This window comes from Lytechinus variegatus, chromosome 16 (genome assembly GCF_018143015.1).
Source record: "Lytechinus variegatus isolate NC3 chromosome 16, Lvar_3.0, whole genome shotgun sequence".
Taxonomy (NCBI): Eukaryota; Metazoa; Echinodermata; class Echinoidea; order Temnopleuroida; family Toxopneustidae; genus Lytechinus; species Lytechinus variegatus.
The window spans coordinates 8670922-8690075 of NC_054755.1; the positions used below are offsets into that span (position 1 = coordinate 8670922).

General features: G+C 38.4%; 1 protein-coding gene and 1 long non-coding RNA gene across 2 annotated transcripts; both read left to right on the forward strand.

Annotated features, from left to right (window-relative positions):
• Positions 1-103: 103 nt before the first annotated feature.
• Positions 104-11684, forward strand: LOC121430210 (fibronectin-like). The gene is made up of 5 exons (XM_041627489.1): positions 104-1653; positions 6753-6912; positions 7647-7904; positions 9001-9255; positions 11398-11684. Exons 1-5 carry the CDS (start codon positions 1600-1602, stop codon positions 11682-11684), a joined length of 1014 nt encoding a protein of 337 aa, XP_041483423.1. The 5' UTR covers positions 104-1599.
• Positions 11685-13681: 1997 nt separating this feature from the next.
• On the forward strand, positions 13682-15761 carry LOC121429995. The gene is made up of 2 exons (XR_005971989.1): positions 13682-14068; positions 15682-15761. It is a non-coding gene; the product is annotated as an uncharacterized LOC121429995 (long non-coding RNA).
• Positions 15762-19154: the final 3393 nt, after the last annotated feature.

Here is a 19154-nt window from a genome sequence, read left to right on the forward strand (position 1 = left end):
TATATAACCAATTACCTATGAAACATTTTACGTCTAGGTTAATCAGTCACAGTGGCTGACCTTATAGACAACAGATATCACTCTCGGGCCTTTTTATCAAAGTGGAGACAATGGCAGAGTAGTGATTCGAACTCACAACCTTGCGATTATGAGTCCAATGCTCTAACCACTGGACCACATGACCCTCTATGTGGTAAAATTTAAGCAAAATATAAGGCTACAAGAGTTTTATGAGGTATTAATTGCTTTATGCGGCAAATACATCCAATTAAACGTGATATTTTAGTTACTGTTTTATATGATCAGACCACGTCAGTTGTGAGTCAAGTATAACCCCAAGATATTTTATTTTATCAACACACTGCAGGTAGTTATCGTATAATTTGATCTTGAATTGGTGATTATCTAGCTTTCTTTTAGTGCCGAAAGGCATGACCATGGTTTTTTGAGGATGAATATACATCTTATTAATATCAAACCACTTGCAGATTAAATCAAAGTAATTTTGTAAATTAAATTGAACTTCAAGAAAGTTATGAGAATTTTTACAAATAAGGGTATAATCTGCATAAAGTGAAATTAGGAATTTGTATGAAATCTTTGGTTGTTAATATCGTTATAAACAAAAGATCAAGGGGCCCAGGATTGACCCCTGGGGCACCCCGGATTTCACAGTTAAAAAACTCACAGTTTAATTATCTATATTAACACATTGTTGTCTTCCGACCAAGTACGATTTAAACCATTCACGTACCTCACCATAGAAAATCCGTTTATCAAGTATTGTTTCGTACGTACATACATGTACATATGTACACACACAAACATCATACACAAAAACATTAAATCATAAAGTATAACAATATCGAAAAAATAGAACTTGGTCTGATTAATTGCATATGGACACTTAATTTGAGCGCCCTGATGATAAATGTGTTTTATTTAATAAAAGCAGAAAAATAGAAAAAAAATGTGAAGGTTTGATGAAAATCCATCAAAGAATAATTCATGATTTCTTTTTTGTTTTATTCCATGGGGGGGGGGGTTGATAATAAGCAAATAAATTCCCCCCTGCAGGCCAATAGTCTGCATGAGAAAAATTGAATATGTTTACATTCAGGTGTGATTCATCTTACGGACATGCTCCAGAGAGCATCTTTTGTGCTACTCCACGTTTGGCTGATTTACACATTGTCACGATCTGTATATTTTCTTGTGACTATGGGAGAGGGTTCAAACGGTTCATGTATTGTGTGGAGCAGTAACATACGCAGGATTTTTTTTTAAAGGGGGTGGGTCAAGCAGAATGAAATGTTGACAACCCAAAAAAGAAAACTGTTTAAAAAAATAGAAGGGGTGGGGTTTGCATTCTTAAGGGGGTCTGGGGGAACCAAACAAATTAAGGGGGGAGTTGAACCCCTGTTACCACCCCCCCCCCCTCGTGTACGCCACTGGTGTGGAGCAGACAGGTAGTTGACATGAATTAGAACCTGTCGTGAATCTGTCTTGCTCGATCAGGGAAATGTAGCTGCAACATTGGAAGAAAAATCGACAAAATTCATTGGGACACTTTTCGGTTCGAGAAATTTCGATATCATCATGACAATTAACCTAAATATGAAACACTGGTCATCAAAGCAAGTTTATTTCAAGGTGAGAATAAATCAGTATTTTCTCCTCACAAGAGTCGCTCTAACAAGGAAGTAGATAACTCAATAAATATGATCGTGTGATTTAAGACTGCGCAATCACTATCTGATAATCTGATATGGTTGATTTTGTAATTTCGGCTCTGAAGCTATGTATCTCATAACCTTTCTCCGGTTTTTCTCGCGATAATTAAAGACAATGATAAAATACATCTAAATACAGACACTGTTTGGAATGAATATGTTTAATAATACATGTATTTATTATTGGAATTAAATAATAAATCGTTTGTACTGAAATAATAATTACTAGTTACTTATCATTATAAGCCAAGTATTTCAACTGAATTTCAAGTGTTTGTCATCTCAGCCCCCCCCCCCTCCCCTACCTCAAAGGATGTCGTGTAGGCTCCATTCCACGTGACTATAGCTACACTATGCTACACTTATAAAACGTTGTGGGGAATTCTTTTGTTTTCTCTCTCCCAGTGATCGCCATAAAGCTCATAATCTAGAATTTTTATATTCTCCTTTTCAAGTCACGGTAGATAATTTTTTTCTTTTTTTGTGATTCAAAAAGGAAAAAGAAGAAAAAATCAGGGGCGGCGATCCTGGGGGCCGGAAGGACAGTGCCCCATATTTGACCCACCGAAAAGGTACCATTTTACGCAAGAAAGATGCCTTCTCACGAACGTGTGCCCCTTTCACCCAAGGACCCGTTTTAGGTGTTACCAAGTGCCCTTTGTCGTATAAGTGTCAATTTTTACCCAAAAATGCCCCCTTTTGAACGTGGCCTGTGCCTTTTTTTCACCTGAGGACACATTTTATGCCGTTAGCAAGTGCCCTTTTGCCTTCTTGCGGGTGCCCTTTCTCGAAACAGTGCCCCTTTGTACCCACGAAAAGTGCCCCTACGCCGACATGTTCTGTGCCCCTTTCACCTGAGAAGGACCCGCTGTATGTTTTAACGAGTGCCCCCTTGCCTTCTCATATGTGCCTGCTCTTCATATCAGAAAGGTTGTCCTTAAAATTACCCTTTTTGTGCCCTATTTTTCATTTCGCGTTCTGCTTCCTTCTGCAAGTACATCCTTTAATCGCATAATCCCTTTAAAAACTGCCCCTTTCATTCTTTTTTTTTCTTTTGATAATGAAATTCATCCCTTATAACCTCTTCTCTTATTTCCTGCCCTTTATTAATATGCTCATGATTTACTTTGATAAATGCCCCTTTTCTTTCTAGTTTATTCAAAATGTTTAGTCCGTTATTAAATATTATGACGACGTCGATTTGTACATGATTCTGGAAAAACACATTCTAAATTGATGAATGTCACATAATAATTATCTCGAGGAATGCGATGCTGTTGCTATTCGAAACAAAGCGCTGCGTAGAGGGAAACGTTAGGGTGTTTAATAACAGCATCATTGGTAAGAAACAAGAAAACGATATTCTCATTTATATACGTTACTTTGTATGAAGAAAAAAACTTGTCAGAATAATCCTACGTGCCTTAATTTTCATGGGTCACGATAAAGGGTTAGATAAGTCTTTTTTTTTGTCTCACCTGCGAAGCAAAGTGAGACTATAGGCGCCGCTTTTCCGACGGCGGCGGCGGCGTCAACATCAAATCTTAACCTGAGGTTAAGTTTTTGAAATGACGTCATAACTTAGAAAGTATATAAACCTAGTTAATAAAACTTGGTCATAAGGTTGATCAAGTATTACTGAACATCCTATTAGAGTTTCATGTCACATGACTAAGGTCAAAGGTCATTTAGGGTCAATGAACTTAGACCATGTTGGAGGAATCAACATCAAAATCTTAACCTGAGGTTAAGTTTTTGAAATGTCATCATAACTTAGAAAATATATGGACCTAGTTCATGTAACTTGGACATAAGGTTAATCAAGTATCACTGAACATCCTACATGAGTTTCACGTCACATGATCAAGGTCAAAGGTCATTTAGGGTCAATGAACTTTGGCCGAATTGGGCATATCTGTTGAATTCCCATCATAACTTTGAAAGTTTATGGATCTGATTCGTGAAACTTGGACACAATAGTAATCAAGCATCACTGAAAATTTTGTGCAAGATTCAGGTCTCATGATTAAGGTCAAAGGTCATTTAGGGTCAATGAACTTTGGCCGAATCGGGGGTATCTGTTGAATTACCATCATAACTTTGAAAGATTATTGGTCTAGTTCATTAAACTTGGACATTAGAGTAATTAAGTATCACTGAACATCCTGTTCGAGTTTCAGGTCACATGACCAAGGTCAAAGGTCAATGAACTTTGGCCGAATTGGGTGTATCTGTTGAATTACCATCATAACTTTGAAAGTTTATGGATCTGATTCATGAAACTTGTACATAAGAGTAATCAAGTATCACTGAACATCCTGTTCGAGTTTCAGGTCACATGATCAAGATCAAATGTCATGTAAGGTCAATGAAGTTTGGCCATGTTGGGTTTTTTTGTTGAATAACCATCATATCTCTGTAAGTTTATTGGTCTAGTTCATAAAAAGTGGACATAAGAGTAACCATGTATCGCTGAACATCTTGTGCGAGTTAGAGTAGTATTCAAAGTCAGCACTGCTGCTCAGGCGCGCCGGAACACTTTCAGTTTTGGGGGGGCAAAATCCCGAAGGGGGCACAATATTTTTGACAGCGTGAGATACCGAAGCGATCGAGCGGGAGAGGCTATGGGACCCCCCCCCCCCCCCCCCCCCACGGTAAGGATTTTGTGTAAAATGGAGTATAAAAGTTGCGTTTCTAAGTGCATTCAAAAATTAATTTCTTGAGAATTAAACAGTCTTGGAGTTCTTTTTGCTCCTTCTGTTTCCTCCCTTCTGACCCAGCCTGGTGTTTCTTCATGACCAGGGTCGCAGTTCCAGCAAATTGCGAGCCTTATTGCAAACGAAATTGTTTCAAACCAGTGTAATATAGGCCTTTTAAAGACTTTAACATGTTTAAGATGACAAACATGACCGTACGCAGCCGGGGGCCGCCGATCGAGAGGGCAAAATTCACCAAAAGTGTGCACGAAATCCTTCAATTTCATTCTAGAAAATGCAAAAGCTCTCCCATCACAAATCCCCTCGCTCTTACGTTTCTTCGAAAATTTAGGTCTTGCAGCCCACCCACTCCCGGGATGTTGTTTTTTTTTATTTTTGCAAACGTCCATGAATAACAAAAGCTGGGATGAACCAGAGAACATAGCTGCCATCTCGATCTGATTAGTAACAGGTAATGGGAAGAAGTTTTGGAATCTAAAATACATAAGTGCTATATATGAGCTGAAATAGTATCAGACAAAACGCCTTCCAATCATGCCAATGAAAAGGAATAGAGGAAATACGGGGCTGTGAAAATATCTTAAGATTTTTTTTATAGTAGAGCACTACTGTAACGCTTATTTTTTTCTTTTATATTCTTTACATTTTTATTCATATCTCGGATAATATCTTCCGGTCAAGAAGACACTTTCACAGATGATTTTATTTTTTTCATGTCTAAACATTATCTCTAAGTTGCTTTCGAGTGGGATTCACCATTTTTACAAATTATAAATTATAATCCTCTACACATGATTATTCTGAGTGTAATTTTCTGATAACATGTCTATATTGAGTTGAAATGACCTTGGTATTTTCTTTAGGGCACTGAATTGTTATTATTGCGTCACCTGTGCCTGGGAGGCGAAAAGTGAACTGAATCACTATGATCCACAGGTCTCTCCTTCCGATATAACTGATGGGGGGTGCAGGTGGACCTCGACACCGGGGTTTCCCCCTACTCTTATACGAATAGTGCAGTGGGTTCTTAACGTGCCAAGGTGGTGACTCTCCTCTACACGGGGCCTCCATTTAACGTCCTATTCGAGGGACGGAGTGTTTTCCATTGTAACATAGCCTGCATCTATGAAACATGGGAGAGACGTTTACACACAACGCACTGACTTCAGTCATCCGCCAAGGGTGGACTCGAACCTACGATCTTTGCTTCGACTTCGACGGGCAGACGCGTTACCGACTGAGCCAACACCGCTCTCTTGTTATCACTGTATTAACTCAATTTATATTTAGTTGAAAATGAAATAATTGAAACAAGTTTCTCGAGATGTTATGGTTTCTGGGCTTGACAGCTATGACATAGATTCCATATCTTACTCGAGTAAGTAGTGTTCACGCGCGTTAGTTATATCGGGTCCGGTCTGAGCGTTTCTGGGCGACCGCGCGTTTGTTAGACGACACAGCCAGCATCATAGAATTATAAACCTAATCATTGGTGGACCACTATCAATTTGCCATTCGCTTTTAGTCTGAAATGTATTCATTAAAAGGTTAAACGTTATCACACTGTAATAAGATGGAAAAGGGGCTTATCAAAGCTATGTTTCACAGAGGAACTGTTCGTCAAAAGACGCGAGGCTTACTATGATCATGTATTTGCCCCGTCAGGGGCAAATTTTTTTCATTTTTGACAATGGAAATGACAATTTTCAGGCAGAAAAGTGCCTTCATTTACTTTTGTCCTAAAATAATTTATCATTTTTCATCTTTCAGGGGGGCACGTTGGGGGGCAAAATCTCGTTTTGCCCCCCCAAAATTTTATTTGGGGGGCAAGTGCCCCCCTGCCCCCCCGCTTCCGGCGCCCTTGCTGCTGCTATATTGAACTGCGTGATGCAGGTGAGACGGCCAGAGGCATTCCACTTTTTTTGGATAGTGACCTTTTTGAAAGAAAATGTACCCCCTGTAACTTCGCTCCGCTGCCCCTAGAATTATCGTGTGAAAAATTATTTTGATTTTGAGATTTAAAACAGATAACTGATCGTTGATAAAATAATTTGTTTCGGGAGTGAAATAAGAAAAATAGGGAAACGGAAAACGATTCGTTTTTCCATTTTACTTTTTTTTATATATATATTTGAACTTTTAGTTTCTCTTTGGCGAAACAAAAAATTGAAATTTTCGCTTTTCCCTTTTCCGTTTCGAAATCAGACAAACGAATTATCTAACAGTACATTGATTTTTACCCGGGCACTAAATGCATGAGCTATGAGCATTTTCTTTTTTCAATTATAATTATTTTTCATAGGACTATAAAGTTGCTGTCTTCTTTACAATCCTAACTTGTGTCAGCGTCTTTGCTAACGTACCTGATGATCCATGCATCTTTATAAACGCGACGAATCACATTTGTTCATGTACGGCACCGCCACCCTCACCTCCACCGTGTCCACCGGTTATCTTTCCAGGTAACTATTGTCTCACTGTGAGAATGAATGAATTAACCATTTGTCACTCATGGTCTCTAATTCATATCATATGTCAGGGGTGGATACAGGATTTTCCAGGGGGGGGGGCATTTTGTAAAGGAAAAAAAATTACAAGCAAAAAAAAAAGTTCTTTAATACCAAATCGAGGATCTTTTGTTCCAGGAATAAAATACTAATTTTACCATTCCCCTTTTTCGGGCCCTTTATATTTCATTTATTTCTATTTCCTTTTTTTCACGGGGGAGGGGTAGTGCACCCCGTCTTCCCATCTGTTCAACACTGTGCCAATTGGAACGTCTTCATTTCATACAGTATAAGGAGATGCAATCATCATTTTAAAGGAACTTCATTTTTTTATTCCTTGATTGAGGGTGTGACATTTAACTAACCTTTATCAAAACTCAACTTGTCTGCCAAGAGAACTTTCCTGGTCATAAAGGGGGGGGGAGATTTCTGTACGATGTCGATAATGACGATGGTCGTCATGATCAGATGGTGGACGATAAAACTTCTGTCCAATATTGGGACATGTACAAACTCTGGATCTCTGTTAAGTGTAACAAAAGTTCTCCGTTAATGGGGCAAGGTCAAATCATTATGGTCTTGAGTGAAAAAAGGGTGAATTTGGAACGGGGTAGCCCCTCGCCCCCACCCTTTACAGTTCCCATTGATTCATTGATTCCCTCTTTAAAATATATCGATATTCTATTCAGTGAACAACCTGTCCGAGTTCGGAGCAACAACCCATTCAGTTTCAGTCACGTGGTTACCGCCAAGTTTCTGCAGGTACACTGGTTATCATGCGTCCTGTTCAAATGGATCAGAAGTTATACCACAGCAAACCCTTGATGCCCAGACGACAATCTTTAATTGTACCAATCTTATACCTGGAATGTGTGGACTCAACATCACAGTCACAACATTGTTTAATTATTGTGAGAGCGAACCAAGATCGATCACCCTTGCAACAGGTTGGTTGTTTCATCAATCATAATTCATTTTAGTATGAGGATATAGTGATTTCCATGGGGGGGATATTGAGCATCTTTGTTTTCTTAAAATCAACGAGAATCGACTTCTAAAGATTGATACCCTACCATGCCCACGGTAATCTTAAAGGGATGGTCCGGGCTGAAAATATTTATATCTTAATACATAGAGTAGAATTCACAAAGCAAAATGCTGAAAATTTCATCAAAATCGGATAACAAATAATAAAGTGATTGAAGTTTATAGTTTAGCAACATTTTGTGAACACGGTCGTCATGAATATTCATTAGGAGGGCTGATGATGTCACATCTACACTTACCGTTTTCTTAAGTTATGACATAAAATCATATTCTTTTTCATTATTTCATATATGTATACTTGTGTGAATAATATATATCCCTTATAATGAAATAAGTCGCAGCACTAAATATCTAATGCACTAAATTATTTGTCGAATTTTCGAATTTTCTACTTCTTAAAGGAAAAAAATTGAATAAACCTGATTTCAAATAATAAAATACAAAAAAGGTGGAGATGTGACATCATCGGTGGACTGTTTTCACAAAATATTGCCATACTTTAAAATTTAATAACTTTGTTATTTCTAATCCGATTTTGATGAAATTTTCGGCATTTTGCTCAGTGAATTCTACTCTATCTATGAAGTTATATTTACTTTCAGTCCGGCCATCCCTTTAATCTATGTTTCCGCCATCGAAAAGTATCAGTGCCTTGAATGAATTTCATCAGATGACTTTCGTTTGTAGCTGTTAACACCAAGCACATTTCAAGTGAAATCTAGTCTAGGAGGGTGTTGCAAGAAACTTGCGATCAATCGCAAGTCCGTTATTGGTCCCTTAATCAATCACATGTCTTGCACTTAATTTCAAATTAGTGATTGATTGCTAATCTGCTCCTTGAAACAAGAGGTTTAATCTGATTTGCTACGGCTAACCCCGGCGGCTAACATTGATCTATCAGTTGTGAAATTGTAACAGAATATTTGCAATTGATCGCAAATATTTTCTTGCAACACCCCTCAGGATTGACAAATTGATTTGTGTTTTCCTCTATAGTTCCTTCACAGGTAACTAACCTGACTGAATGTGGAGCAACCGATGATTCCATATCAGCTTGTTGGTTACCACCTCATGGCATGTATGATGGTTATAAAGTGACCTGTTCAGGTAGAGAACCAACTCTTCTTGATGCTGACACGACCATGTTTACATGTACTAATCTACCTATTTCTGGAAAAAAATATTACATGACAGTAATTACCGTTAGCTGTGAAAAGGAAAGCGAACCATCAGTAATTACAATTCTAGCACGTGAGTCGATCTTGTGTTATTATCATAATTAGAATTGTGGATGATTGATTCATTGATTCATATTCATTGACTCATATCATTCTGATATTGATGTGAATGCAGAAATAAATAAAATCAAAATCAAATTAATCATGTATTTATACTTGTATGATAAAAGGTCTTATTGGTATAGACCAATTTCACAAGGAGAGAGGGCAGCAGACTGGTCGCCATGCTGCGGTGGGCGAATCAACTTTTATACTACACAAGTCAATAGGGTATTTGGTACATTCGTTCGATTTTTTTTTATTTTGGACCAATTGAGCAGATTTTCTTATAAGATTCACAATGAGCATTAATCGGAGAAGTTCAGGTCGCAGCTGTGCTGTGTTCAATTGCCACAACAATTGGAGAAAGCTTCAGAATTGGAAGCAAAGTGAATGTGAAATTCACTCGCCTTGGACTCATGAAGCCTGTTTGTGTGTGAAGCCGTACTCCCTGCATAGGTTTCCAGGCCGTGATGAAGGAATGCGTCGCCAGTGGCCCTCTCTTCTCCTTCCTCCTTTCTCCTTCCTCTCTGTTTTATTCTCTTGCCTTTTGGATACTTATAGGCCTGCATAAAATGTGGCGGTGGTGGTTTTTTTTGTGGGGGGGGGGGAGTGAGGGGGGATTTAATTGATCATGCTTAGATGGAAATATCAGTCCCTCTCTCCCTCTCTCTCTCTCACACTATCCCCCTCTCTCTCTCTCCCTCTCACTATCCCCTTCTCTGTATTACACTATCCTCTCTCTCCCTCTCTCACACACTCTCTCGCTAGCCCCCCCCCCCCTCTCTCTCTCACTACCCCCCCCCCCCCTTTCTCACTATTCCTCTCTCCCCTCTCACTATCCCCCTCCTCTCACACATACTCTCTCCCCTCTCTCATCCTCTCTCTCTCACTCTATGTCTCGTTCACTCTCCCGCTACTCTAACACAATTTACTAGCAACAAGAAGTGAGCTCCCTGATGAAAACCAACAGCGATTCTTGGTCATCATCAACTCACTTTTACTGACAAAACTAAGGGGAAAAAGTAGCCAAAGTGCAAAAATTCATCATACCTTCATCGGTCAGATATGGCCATTGTCTTACATCGTCTACCCAGGTGTCCATGCTTTATTTTATTGATTTATGATGAAGTTAATGACACAATATCAGAGCTTATCTGTCATCTTTCATTGAATTTGTACACAGAGCCAATCGCGGTCAGCGCACTTGCCCACCGCAGCAATGGCGTCGCCGATAGAGGGCCAAATACATAAACCGGCCGTGAAATTGGTCTATAGGTTTGAAAATGGCAAAAAGGTGTGGCCTTATAGAGTAGGATGACATATTGAAATAGAGATGGGTTATCACTTACCTGGGCTATTTTGCGAGCTTAAAGGACAAGTCCACCCCAATAGAAAGTAGACTTGATTTAAAAAAAATGAAATTAGCATAAACACTTAAATTCTAAACCGTTTAAGAGGGCTTTTTTCGGGGGCTTTTTTTTTCAAAGACAAACACGGTTGTTAGAGAGGTGTCCAAAAATTATCATTTTTCTCGAAATGGACTGTATTTTCAAATTTGCATAAATTTATAGTAATTAAAATGGATACTGGAAGGCATCTAGGAAGAATAAATGAGGGAAATATTGAGGAAGGTTAGTAGGAGAAATCGGAATGTGGCTTCCGACCAAGCAGGCGCTAACAATGTACGCTGGTATAGCCACACCTGAAATATTTCGGACTCAACATCACAGTCACGGCATTGTGTGATTGTGTTGAGAGCAAGCACGCGAACCAAGATCGATCATCCTTGAAGCAGGTTGGTTGTTTCATCAATCATAAATCATTTTAGTATGAGAATAATCTGATATCCATGGGGGAATACTGGACATCTCTTTTTCTTAAAAGCAACGAGAATCGACATCTAAAGATTGATACCCCACCGCAATCTTGACCCCCCCCCCCCTCGTCCTCTGTGTTTCCACCATCGAAAAGTATTAGTGCCTTGAATAAATTTCATCAGAGGAATCATGACTACTAGTATTTTGTTAGTATAGCTGTTGACACCAAGCACATTTCAAGTGAAAGAAAATCTAGTCTAAGTGTCTGACAAATTGATTTTTGTTTTCTTCTATAGTTCCTTCACAGGTAACTAACTTGACTGAATGTGGAGCAACCGATGATTCCATCTCAGCTTGTTGGTTACCACCTCATGGCATGTATGATGGTTATAAAGTGACCTGTTCAGGTAGAGAACCAACTCTTCTTGATGCTGACACCACCATGTTTACATGTACCAATCTAACTACTTCTGGAATAAAATATAACATGACAGTTACTACCGTTAGCTGTGAAAAGGAAGGCGAACCATCAGTAATTACAATTGTAGCACGTGAGTCGATCTTAGGTCATCATACTTATTAGAATTATGGATGGTTGATTGATTTTTTTCATTCATTTATCATGTATGTATATAATAAAAGGTCATATTGGTATAGGTTTGAAAATGGCAAATAGGCGTGGTCTTTAAGTAGGATGGCATAAATAGAGATGGCCTATTCTAACTTTCCTGGACTATAAGTCCACCCTAATAAAAAGTAGACTTGTGGCAAAAAGAAGCTGCTGAAAACTGCTTATCTAATAAAAGAGAGCCAATGGAGTAAATTAGATAATCAAAAGGGGCCTAAGCTTTCGATCCTAGCAGAATTTTCGTCGGAGGCAAAATGACAAACATATTAAGTGGAACAACTAGAATATAGACCACAGACAAGCTACAACAACACTAGAAACAAGGACACAAAAGGGGCGTTAGTGAGTAGAGAAGACCAATCAGGTTAGTGAAGGGGATGAAAGAAAAGGAGACACAAAGGGAAGTTGGTGTAAGTAAGGCCAATGAAAGACCTCAAGCCAAGAGGGATTAAGGTAATGAGGCAGGCAACATCAAACAGGATCTGGAACAAAACAGTGATACAGGGTATGAGAAAGAGATGGATAACAAGAGAATTAGTGAGAGGTGGGTCAAACAGGTTACAAAGAAAGGCATAATAATCTGGTGCATAAGAGTGGGGGAAAGGGAAAAGAAGGGGAACAACATAATACACCCCCTCTCTCATACAACCTCAGCTTCTATATTTGCTTTACCTTTTCAGGCAATTTAATTCCTCTCACATATACAGGTGTTTGAGGTTTTTTATCATTTTTTTTATAGTCTTATGTTTCTTCCCCTCACACCTAGCGGATTACAATATCAGTAACACCATATATCCATTTATATTTTTTCATATACCTTTCTTCTTTTTTTAAATATATTTATATACATATTACTTATAGATGCATATTTACACTTACCTTCTTCTCTTAGTTTGTTTAATGCTTTATCATATATACTTGTATGTCTTTTGCACATTATCAGTTGTTGATTAGAAGATGATTAGAAGATTCTGCGCATGATCAGAGATAGGTCATTTGTACTGAAGGGACATAGTGGTTTAAAATTTAATGAGATAAGCACCAACTTTGATGTCCTAATTATTCTTTTGAATTGTGTTTTTCATTCACATCCACAAAGAGCAACAATGAGTCCACGAATGAAAGTACATTTTACAGCATGCTATAATATGCATTCAAAGTAGAAATACAACAAATACCTTCATGGAGTGTTTACTGGTGTACTTTTCTAGTCACCTGGCCATGAAAGGTCATTTGACCAAAATTATCTATAAGTAACTACGAACTGGTCTATCGCGTTTACACGCTATGAAAAAGCCGATTCAAAAACCGATTAAGTGTAAACACGTACAATGTGACATATTGATGATACAGAGTCCCGTAAGACAAAGGTTGACGATTGGTAGCTAATTTCAAAGAACAATTCTCATTGGGTCACACTCGGTCTACTTAGCAAAATGCGCATGCAACGAGGATCTTAATTGGTCATTTCATCTAGTGAATAATCGGTAACCAAGAAACACGAAGTGGATGTATACATGCCCCCAGTGGCGTACATAGGATTCTCACAGGGGGGCAAATCGTCCGTCAAAAAATTGACAAGGAAAAATGAAGGTCTTCAATTTCAAAGGAGGGGCACTGGTGGCTCGTCGGGGGGGGGGGGGCAGACGTTAGTGCATGCCCGATAAACCCATCCAAGGAATAAACTATCCTATCAGACTCACCATATTGGTTTGTGGCAAGGAAAAATACAACTGAACCATGTACACTTATCATATCATGTGAATCATTTTGATCGAGTTACGTGTCATGAAATAAGTTTCAAATTAACCCTTTATTTGTTTTCTGTTTCACCGTTTCGATAATTCTTATCTTGTTGTTCAAAGAACGTTGAAGTTTATTCAGAGAAAAGTTGCAAATTATATAACAACCAACGCTGGTCTGTCTTAATATATTCGTGCTGAAATATATTCAATCACGACTTCCCATCTCTTTTTTGTTTTAATATCATATACAGCGGTTCCTCCCACTCCAACTTCAACTTCTTCTATTTCTCCGTCTACTACTTTTCAAAATCCTACTTCTTCGCCTTCTACTGCTTCTCCAATCCCTACTACTTCTTCGCCTTCTACTACTTCTCTTTCTACTTCTTCTCCTCATATCCTTACACCACCCTGCACGTATTTTTGTAAGATGTGTCCTACCATCCAGTGGATGTTAGTGTCTTTACTCTGCTCTAACACGTTGGGTTGGATCTCTGTGGCTCTCATCTATAACTTCGACAAACCCACCAAGACAGATCCGATGACATACATCCAGAACACTCCAACGGATCATCAAGATACTCTTTCTACCCAGAGGTGGGTCAAACCAATGTATTTTTGTTTTGCCTAGCAGAGAAAATGCTGACTACCCGTACTGAAGAATCGTTTTCTCATGGTTTTTTTTTTTATTTAAGTATAGTGGACCAGCAGGTACAACTAACAACATTATTCATTGTCTTAAATAAAGAATTAGATACAGAGACCCATATTTTCGGGGGGGGGGGGCTCAAATTGATCCAATTATAAAGGGCCTTGGATGCCCATTTGTAAAGGGATTGTGTTTATTTTTATTATTATTCTTTATTTAACGAAAAAGGGTGTCATTGTTTTATTGAGCACCTTAGTAACAAAAGGAAAAAATACATTAATTGAGTAGGCCTATATTTTCATCTTTCCCTAAACCGGGCTTCCTATATATGTATACATGATAATTATAGGCGCCCTACAGAAATAATAAAATAACTAAAAGGCCCATCTTATCTTCAGGAATTTATTTTTCAAAGGATATCCAAATTTGAGGATAATTTGGCACATAGTCACTCTTTGGTCATCCCCGTACATGGTCAGCTAATACACTGGTACCCGAACCTTGATTAAGGCGTTTTAGACAGTGTATGCCCGACGTATGAGAAATTTGGCGAATACGCTGGCGTACGTCGAATACGTTACGGGTAAGTTTTGCATACGTTAAGAGTACGCTAAAACACGCTGGTATACGTCGTCATACGGCGAGGTCGTCGAAAAATTTTGTGCAAATCAAAATTTTTCGACTTACATGTATGCCGACGTATGGCTCATACGTCCCGCATACGCGGGCCACAAGTTGTAGGCAAGTTACGCGATCGTTGATACACGTTGACACACGTTACTCGTAAGTTACTCATAAGTCGATGTACGTCGAGATAATGTCCAGCGTACCCTAAAACTTACTTCTAAGCTATGAGTAACGTGCTTTGTACGTATGTGTAACTTAACTCCAACGTATATTGACGTATGAAGACGTGCTCCGGACGACCACAAAACTTACTGAACGTGTTTATAACTTACAGCTACCGTATAATGGCGTATTGACAACGTTTATAGGAATTGGTATATGAAGGTGGGGTTCACAGGAGTTTTCTTCGGCATGGCGGTGGTGTTGATAGGTGATGTATCGTGCGGTTATGATTTGAATAGTCGAGCGGCAACCTTTTTATATGCTACGACACGTGTTCGTCAGCGATACGCTGCCGCGCGCTATGCGTAAGTTAGGCTATCGTAAGGTATAAGTTGTGTACGCCAGCTAAACGCTAAGCATTCGTTGGAATACGTTACTTATAAGTTAAAGAAGCGTTCGATATAAGTTACTAATACGTTATGTATACGTCCAACTCGTTATGAATACGCGAAGTATACGCCCAGAGTTGAAAAAAAATATCAAAGTTCAACGTATGCCGACGTTTTAGCGAAATTTTGATACGTCGGGCATACGCTGTCTAAAACGCCAAGGTGTGACACCACCTTTAGCTGATTAGGGAAAGGAAAGGTTCATTATTTCCCTCTTGTCTACTCAATAGGTAATGATCGAGAAACGATTTCCCCTTTTTTTCAGATTGGTGAATAATTCACAAACATGTACCAATCTGTTGTCATTTTCCATTATCATGTAGGGAAAGCCAGAATGAATGTACTTCAGGAGAATCTACGCTACCCCAACCCCATCAGATGGTCGAAAGTACGACACTGTTATTATAACAGATAAGAACACTACGCGATGTGATAAGCAACCGTGTACTTCTATGTCGTACGATAATCCGTCGTACGACATTAACCCATCAGATGGTCGAAAGTACGACACGGTTATTATAACAGATAAGAACACCAAGCTATCTGATAACCAACCGGGCACCTCTATGTCGGACGATAGTTCCCGGTAAAATCATGGTATGAACTGGCAGTGGTGTAATGAGGTAATATTTTTGAGGGGCCAGATATGGCGTATCGGGCAGAATTTGTTTTTTTTTAATTTGCGAGCGAGGAATAATTGTGACATTTTTATTACAGAAATAAAATTTTGTGCCAGACCTTGACATAGTATTTCGAAAATGATATCAGTTTAACCCTTATCTCTTTCCTTTTCTTTTTTTTGTCTGTACGCCACTGTGAACAGGATTCTTTTTTTAAATGATTGTATATACTGGATCTATTGAATTCATACTTTGACGCATGTGCATCTAGATGCAAATCAGAGGGGGAAGAAGCTTAAAATACGTTTTAAAGAAAATATTAGGTATTATGAACCTTTAAACCGTTGGCTAACAGAATTTAATTCATCATATTTTCAGAGCCTCTTATATTATATCTAAAACGAATTAATATTTGTCTTAACCAACATTATTTTGGTTGGCTCATTTGTTAACCCACCCGATAGGTTGGTTAAAACATTCCTGAGTGACAAATGCAGCTAGTCTATGAAGTTATATCAGAATGATGTTTCCAGTAACTTGGATTCTGCGTCAAAGAATCAATTTGAATGTTTCATGACACGCCATGTATTTATTGTGTGAGATAATGTTTGGTAATGTTATACGTAATACTCGACGTTTCGTCAAGTACAGTCATTGGCGGAAATCCCAGGGGGGGGGGCGTATTCCCCCTACTCAAAATAGTAGGGGGACACAATATCAAATATCCCCCCCTACTATTTTGGGTCTTTGGTGATGGTAAGAAATATATCACTCAAAATGGGAATAAAACGTGCGTTTGGGACGGGATGACCTTTTTTTTTGCTTGTCAAATTTATTTTCGTCGAAATGACCTTGAATTTTAGAATTTGGGGTTGTCAAATTTTCTAGACCCTTGTCCCCCTACCTTTTGGGAGAGATTTCCGCCCCTGAGTATAGTTGTGTTTTTCCGTCTTCAATTTTAAAATTGTATTATTGATGATCAAAAATGTTTCGTACACAATTGAAACTAAATTGCAGGCATGTTATGAATAACAAAGTTTAGACATTTAAAAACCTAATGCACAAGTTAGGTGGAATTAATGCATGAAACACATATGAATGCATATGATAGGAATGACTTGTAAGAGAGGAAAATGGCACTTCGTGCATAATTTTGATAATAACAAGGGTATGGAAAGGGAAGGGTGATTTTTCAACTTTTGTTGAGTATGTCAACTAAAAAAAGACAATGAACCCTTTTCACGAGAATAAATGAGAATACGTGGTATACCGTGAAGCCTCTAAACTTATCAATTTATCATTTAGATTTTTTATCAATGACGTTATACCCAACGTGTGTGTAAACGGTATGATAATATTTTGATAATTATTTGATTGTGTATCTTTATTTTCAATATTTACAGACATATTGATTTCTCGAAGGTTCAATCTTCTGAACACTACCTTTGTTTTAAGTGTGTGTATAGAAAATGTATAGGCTCGAAGCTTTAAACTATGTTTAACCGGATTGTTAAAAAAATACGTGCGTAGGCCTACATGAAATGTAAAACCCCGCTTGTTTATTCATTAGAGAACTTTAGAGAGCTTTCGAATGAGTGAACGAGAACGATGTATCAGTCGGCTGATCCATGTAAGTGTATCAAAGTAGTCGAACTCTGTCTATCGGCGTATTTCTACAGCTAATCGTTAAACGGTAGACTATTACCCATGTAAGTATCCATAAGTCCGGAAAACTTCCCTGAGGAAACAGACGCGATGCAGTTTATTTCCGACTTTTCGTTGGAGAACGCGAACGCATTATTTACGACGGTAGTTGATTTTAGAAGAGACTCTTGGGCCCGTCGTAAAAGACTGTCCTGCAATGGAAGTTGTGTGACATGAGAATATGTTTACCTTTCGAATCCACAACATAAACATTCAATCTGCGACTCGTGTGCAAAATATTATGGTAACAGCGAAATATCCGATTTAGGACGAGTTTCCAGAGCCACGTGTGGTTCCTCCCAGAGCTCGAGGAAGCCGCCTGGAGGTGCCACTTCCATTGACGAGTGGATATCAGGCGCGACCTCGAGTAAAAAGGGATTTTTCTTTTCAAGAGTGGGCACGTTAGGTAACAAGAAAAATGTTGATTTGAATCTATACAGAAAAATCAGACAAGCACAATGCTGAAAATTTCATCAAAATCGGATGTAAAATAAGAAAGTTATGACATTTTAAAGTTTCGCTTATTTTCAACAAAATAGTTATATGAACGAGCCAGTTGCATCCAAATGAGAGAGTCGATGATGACACTCACTCACTATTTCTTTTGTTTTTTATTGTTTGAATTATACAATATTTCAATTTTTACGAATTTGACGATTAAGACCTCCTTGCCTGAAGCACAAAATGGTAAAATAATGGAATTCCATGTGTTCAGGGAGGAATGAAACTTCATTTCACATGACAATGACGAGTGTGTATTTTTGAGTTTAGTCAGACGTGTATCAATCAGGTATGATTATTTACGTCTGGGACCGACCTTTAACGTCACCATCCGAAAGACGTGATCAGGGCTCGAACCTCGAACCTCTGCATCAATTTGTAACTTCCCCAGAGCTTGGATTACAAGCGCACGCCACAACGCCCACAACGAGAAAATAAAAATATATCATATACATGTAATAAATTACAAAAGGAATAGTGAGTGCGTGATGTCGTCAACTCTCTCATTCGGATGTAACTGGCTCGTTCATACAACTATTTTGTTGAAAAATAAGCAAAACTTTGAAATGCCATAACTTTCTTATTTTACATCCGATTTTGATGAAATTTTCAGTGATATGATTGTTGAATATTTCTCTTTTTATTCAAATCAAGAATTTGTTGGGGTGGACTTGTCCTTTAACATCGCGTCACGACCCAGTCGAGTGATGAGAAGGTGCAACTTGTGCAAACTAATTGCTCTTCCACTTGTTTTGATTCCTTTTTACGTGAGTTAGGAGATATAGTGATACATATCTTGGAATTCAGAAAACAATATCAAATATGATAAACATAATGCATCGTACAACTTACGTTAATTTTTGTAAAAAGTCACTGAAAAAGATCCATTGCAATTAATTCATGCTGAGCTTGAGCGGATGAAATGACGTCACTCATGTGCACGTCGACGATTATTCAGGAGAACGGCAGAA

Excerpts from the sequence above, each read along its gene's own strand:
- LOC121430210 (XM_041627489.1), top strand. The coding sequence starts at position 1,600 with ATGACAATTAACCTAAATATGAAACACTGGTCATCAAAGCAAGTTTAT. Across the intron at positions 6,913-7,646 it reads TCCACCGGTTATCTTTCCAG|TGAACAACCTGTCCGAGTTC; the intron begins GTAACTATTGTC and ends TATTCTATTCAG. Across the intron at positions 9,256-11,397 it reads AGTAATTACAATTCTAGCAC|TTCCTTCACAGGTAACTAAC; the intron begins GTGAGTCGATCT and ends TTTCTTCTATAG.